At 47.0% G+C, this 5727-nt stretch overlaps 1 protein-coding gene across 1 annotated transcript; it reads left to right on the top strand.

The window, feature by feature from the left end:
- Nucleotides 1-1011: 1011 nt before the first annotated feature.
- On the top strand, nt 1012-2145 carry LOC147095389 (uncharacterized). Its single transcript, XM_085974571.1, has one exon. It carries the CDS (start codon nt 1012-1014, stop codon nt 2143-2145), a length of 1134 nt encoding a protein of 377 aa, XP_085830697.1.
- Nucleotides 2146-5727: the final 3582 nt, after the last annotated feature.

A 5727-nucleotide genomic window follows, 5' to 3' on the forward strand; every position in this document is an offset into this window, starting at 1 on the left:
ACAGCAGATCAGCTATGAGACACCGTCAAACAGACGGGGCAATGGAACTATGCTGCCTACATGCACACCAAGAACAGGAACTTGAGAAACTTGGCATCACCACCAGCAGCAACCAAGCCTCCCACGGTACCACGGTTGAAACCACAGGGAAGTCCATTGTCAACTTTTCTGAACACACCCTTCAACCAGACGAAATTGAAGTTCTCAGCCGAGGGCTCAATTTCTGCCCCACCAGCAAAATGGACCCCATCAGTCTCACGGCGGACACAGAGTAATTTGTCAGGAGAATGAGGCTCCGGGAATTCTTCCACAAATCCCAAGATGTCAGCAGCGAACCCAAGAGAGAACCAATGATCCGAAACAGCAGACAGAGGGATCCGCAGTGCAGCAACCAAAGAAAAAAGAGTCAAATTGGACCCCTCCGGAGGGTCGCTGCCCTAAGCTTGACATGTATTCTCAAGCTGTCAGGAGATGCATCAACGCCAGATTCATCAGCCGCACTCACAAGACAGTCCAGAATGTCACTCGAGCACAACGCAACGCCATCCACGCTCTCAAGACCAACCATAAAATCGTCATCAAACCAGAAGACAAAGGAGGAGCCATCATCATAGAGAACAGAACGGACTATTGCAAAGGAGCATACCGACAACTGGACAACCAGGAACACTACAGACAGTTACCCGCAGATCCGAGCAAAGAACACACCCGCCAACTCAACAGATTGATCAAGACCTTAGATCCAGACCTTCAAAGCATCCTACGCGCTCTCATCCCATGAACTCCCCGCGTGGGAGACTTCTACTGCGTCCCAAAGGTACAAAAAGCCAACACACCCAGACGCCATTTCGTATCAGGCAACGGACCCTGTGTGAGAACCTCTCTGGATACGTCGAGGGCATCCTGAAACCCATTGTACAGGGAACCCCCAGCTTCTGTCGCAACACTACAGACTTCTTACAGAAACTCAGCACCCACGGACCAGTTGAACCAGGAACACTCCTCGCCACGATGGTCGTCTTGGCACTCTACACCAGTATCCCACACGATGACAGCTTCGCTGCGACAGCCTCAGTACTCAACACCAACAAAAGCCAATCTCCAGACGCCATCCTACAACTCATCCACTTCATCCTTGACCACAATGTCTTCACCTTCGACAACCAGTTCTTTACCCAAACACACAGAACAGCCATGGGGACCAAATTCACACCCCAGTACACCAACATCTTTATGCACAAGTTCGAGCAAGCCTTCTTCGCTGCACAGGACCACCAGCCAACGCTATACACCAGGTACATCGACGACATTTTCTTCCTATGGACCCACGGCGAAGAATCACTGAAAAGACTACACGATAGCATCAACAAGTTCCATCCCACCATCAAACACACCATGGACTACTCCTCAGAATCGGTTTCCCTCTTGGACACACGAACCTCCATCAAAGACGGACACCTCAGCACTTCACTCTACTGCAAGCCCACGGACAACCTCAGGATGCTCCACTTCTCCAGCTTCCACCCTAACCACGTTAAAGAAGCCATCCCCTATGGGCAAGCCCTGCGAATACACAGGATCTGCTTAGATGAGGAGGAACGCGATGGACACCTGCAGACGCTGAAAGATGCCCTCGTAGGAATGGGATATGATGCTCGACTCGTCGATCGACAGTTCCGACGGGCCACAGCAAAAAGTCGCATAGACCTCCTCAGAAGAGAAACATGGGACACAACCAACAGAGTACCCTTCGTCGTCCAGTACTTCCCCGGAGCGGAGAAACTACGCCATGTTCTTCACAGCCTTCAACATGTCATCAATGACGATGAACACCTCGCTAAGGCCATCCCCACACATCTACTACTCACCTTCAAACAGCCGCCTAACCTCAAACAGACCATCGTTCGCAGCAAATTACCCAGATTTCAGGAGAACAGTGACCACAACACCACACAACCCTGCCACTGCATCCTCTGTAAGACATGCCAGATCATCAACACAGATACCTTCATCACACGTGAGGACACCACCTACCAGGTACATGGTACCTACTCATGTGACTTGGCCAACGTTGTCTACCTCATACGTTGCAGGAAAGGATGCCCTGGAGCATGGTACATTGGCGAGACCATGCAGACGCTGTGACAATGGATGAACGGAAACCATGCAACAATCGCCAGGCAGGAGTGTTCCTTCCCAGTCGGGGAACACTTCAGCAGTAAAGGACATTCAGCCTCCGATCTTCGGGTAAGCATTCTCCAAGGCGGCCTTCGAGACACACGGCAACGCAAAATCGTAGAGCAGAAACTGATAGCCAAGTTCCGCACTCATGAGGACGGCCTCAACCGACATCTTGGGTTCATGTCACGCTACATGTAAGCACACCTGACATAGGGTCATCCAGACTCGAGTCATCATTGGCTTGTTCTCAATACACAGATGCGGCCGGACCTGCTGTGATTTCCAGCAAAGAAAATGTTATTTGTCTATTTTGTTTTTCATACAGACCCCAGCATCTGCAACATTTAACCCCTTGTGACCCCACCTCATTGTTCTTTGATGTAATGTTTTGCTGACTGACCTGTTTGGACACCATTCACGCCTTTGATTGCTGTGATTATCTCTCTGCCGAGGCGTGATAAATGGCAGTTAGAAAGATTACCTGTAATCATCTGGCATTATTCTCTGACTATATAATCTGTGTCTATAGGCATCTCTCCACTTCACCTGATGAAGGAGCAGTGCTCCGAAAGCTTGTGATTTCAAAAGAAACTGTTGAACTATAACCTGGTTTTGTCTGACTTCTTACATTAAAAAGGGAGTTTGATAAGTAACTGAAGGAAAAAAATGCAGTGCTACGGGGAAAGGGTGGGAGCATGGGACTAGCTGAAGTGCTCTTGCTGAGAGCCGGCACGGGCTCGATGTGCCGAATGGCCTTCTTCCATGCTGTAACCATTCCATTCTATGATTCTGTGAAAGGCGCTACATATATTCAAGTTGTTTGTACTACGGTTTGTTATAATATTCGTAACATGCATAATCCAAACTTTACAAAATTAAATCCACACAAAATGCCACGGGTAATTTATTTTGAATATCATCCATTGCACCTTTGCAATACATCTTTCCTATTATTTGTCTTTCCTCGGTTTGCTGATGTACGTTTAACTCACGGCCTGTTCACGTTAATGGGCACAAGCAGGAACAGATAAACACAGCGTGTCTGACCACTGCGAGATGTGCCAAAGGCATCATAGAGCCATAACGGCACAGCAGGAGGATATACGGCCCATCGAGTTGCGGACGGCTCTGTGTAGAGCAATCCAGTCCGTCCCATTCCCCCACTCTATCCCCGTAGCCATTCAAGTTTATTTCCCTCAAGTGCCTATCCAGTCTCCCCTTGAAAACATTGAGATTCTCCGCTTCCAGCACTTGCATCGGCAGCGAATTCCAGGTCATCACCACTCGCTGCGAAAAAAAGTTTTCTGCTTCAACCGATGTTTTGTCAGCATCCACCTACTAAGTAAACATCGATACAAAGTGCTCACTAAGTATTCTAGACTTGCCCTGCGCCTCTAAGCATATATCACCTTCTTTTTCCCTAACAGGCCCCACCGCACGTCTTACTACCCGCATGCTGTGTACATGCCGGTAGAAGATTGTTGAGTTCCCTATAATGTTCACCGCCATGTTTGGGAATCTTATTTTCATCTTCACTTCCCCTCTCAACTTATTGTATTTGGTCTGGTTCTTCCTTGCAGAATTCAACTGTCATTTATCATACACCCTCTTTTTTGTTTCGTCATCTTCTCTATCTCCCTCGTCATCTAAGGGGCCCTTGCTTTGGTTCCCTTACTTCTCCCACTTGTTGGAATGTACCTAGCCTGTACTTGGAAAATCTCCTCCTTAAAGATCACCCATTGTTCCGTTACTGTTTTCGCTGTCAATGTTTGGTTCCATTTTATCCTGGCTGGATCCTTTTGCATCCCATTAAAGTTAGCCCTATTCCACTTTAGAAAATTCACTCGAGATTGTTCCTTTCTCCTCTCCATTGCTAATCTAGACCTTATGATACGATGATCACTCACAGGCACTTGGTCGACCTGCTCCATCTCATTCCCCAGCACCAGATCCAGAAATGCTTCCTTCCTAGTTGGGCCAAGAACATATTGGTCAAGGAAATTTTCATGAACATATTTCAGAAATTCCACCCCCTCCTTTCCCTTTACCCTAGCATTATCCCAATCGATAATTGGATAATTAAAGCTCCCCAATATCATCACAGTTTAGGACAAATGCATCAAGTCAAATGTTCACCCGTTACAGAGAGAAACAAAAACACAGAAAAGGGTAAAAGGAGATAGGGAAACAAATCTAAATACAGAAAATATAAATATTTCCCATCCTTGATTTCTCTCTATTCCAACCCAATACTTCAGTGGCGGATAAATAACTTCAGTGTAAATCGTTCTGTTCGAGAATTGGACCAAAGAAAAAGACACAAAATAACGTAAAACAGCCGAAACATTGGACCTCAGGACCTTCAGTCGAACGCTCTCCCAACTGAACCATTCTGGCCTCACGTTAAAGAAACTTCGTGACACTCTTTTGGAAGAAAATCTAATCCCGGGTGGACTCTGCTCATTCCACCGGGGGAATGGGACCTGACCAGATCTCGGAGCTCAGGTTGTGTTAATGATCTGCTGAAGTGTTTATAAACACAGAAAGCTGACACACCAGGGGAGACCTCACCAGGTTTGACACGGAGTGAAATACACTGAAGGTTTTGTTGTAACATTTACAGAGCACACTAGCCCCGAGCTTCAGTGGAAATTATATGAAGTTCAATGTTCAGCAGCGAGATGCTGGAGAGATAAAAGTCCCGAATCAGTGAGAGATTTTCTGATACCGCTGCTGAATTTCATTTATGTCAAACACTCCCTGAACGATACAAAGCTGGGTGGGAGGGTATGCTGTGAGGAGGATGTTGTGAAACTCCCAACGATTTGGACAGGTTGGGTGATTGGGCAGAAACATGGAAATGCACTATAATGTGGATAAATGTGAAAAACAGGAAGGCAGAATATTATTTCAATGGCAATAGATTGGTAGAAGGGGAAGTGCAAAGAGACCTGGGTGTTCTTGTACACCAGTCGCTGCAGGTAAGCATGCAGGTGCAGCAGGTGGTTAAGAAGGCAAATGGTATGTTGGCCTTCGTAGCAAGAGGGTTTGAGTACAGGAACAAAGATGTCTTGCTGCAGTTGTACAGGGCCTTGGTGAGAGCACACCTTAAGTATTGTGTGCAGTTTTGGTCGCCTTATCTGAGGAAGGATGTTCTTGCCATGGAAGGAGTGCAGCGATGATTCACCGGGCTAATATCCGGGATGGCAGGAATGATGTACGAGGAGAGATTGGGTCAATTGGGCTTGTACTCACTGGAGTTTAGAAGATTGAGAGGGGATGTCATCGAAACTTATAAAATTCTAACAGGGCTAGACAGACTAGATGCAGGAAGGATGTTCCCGATGGTCGGGGAGTCCAGAACCAGGGGTCACAGTCTAAGGATAAGGGGTAGGCCATTTAGGACAGAAATGAGGAGGAATTTTTTTACCCAGAGAGTGGAGAACCTGTGGAATTCTATACCACAGAAGACAGTGGAGGTCAATTCATTAAATGTATTCAAAAAGGGATCAAGGGATATGGGGAGAAAGCAGGGACAGGGTACTG

The sequence above is a fragment of the Somniosus microcephalus genome, unplaced genomic scaffold, assembly GCF_052327205.1.
Source record: "Somniosus microcephalus isolate GS21.2 unplaced genomic scaffold, FLI_Smic_1.0 unresolved_chr1, whole genome shotgun sequence".
NCBI classification, from domain to species: Eukaryota; Metazoa; Chordata; class Chondrichthyes; order Squaliformes; family Somniosidae; genus Somniosus; species Somniosus microcephalus.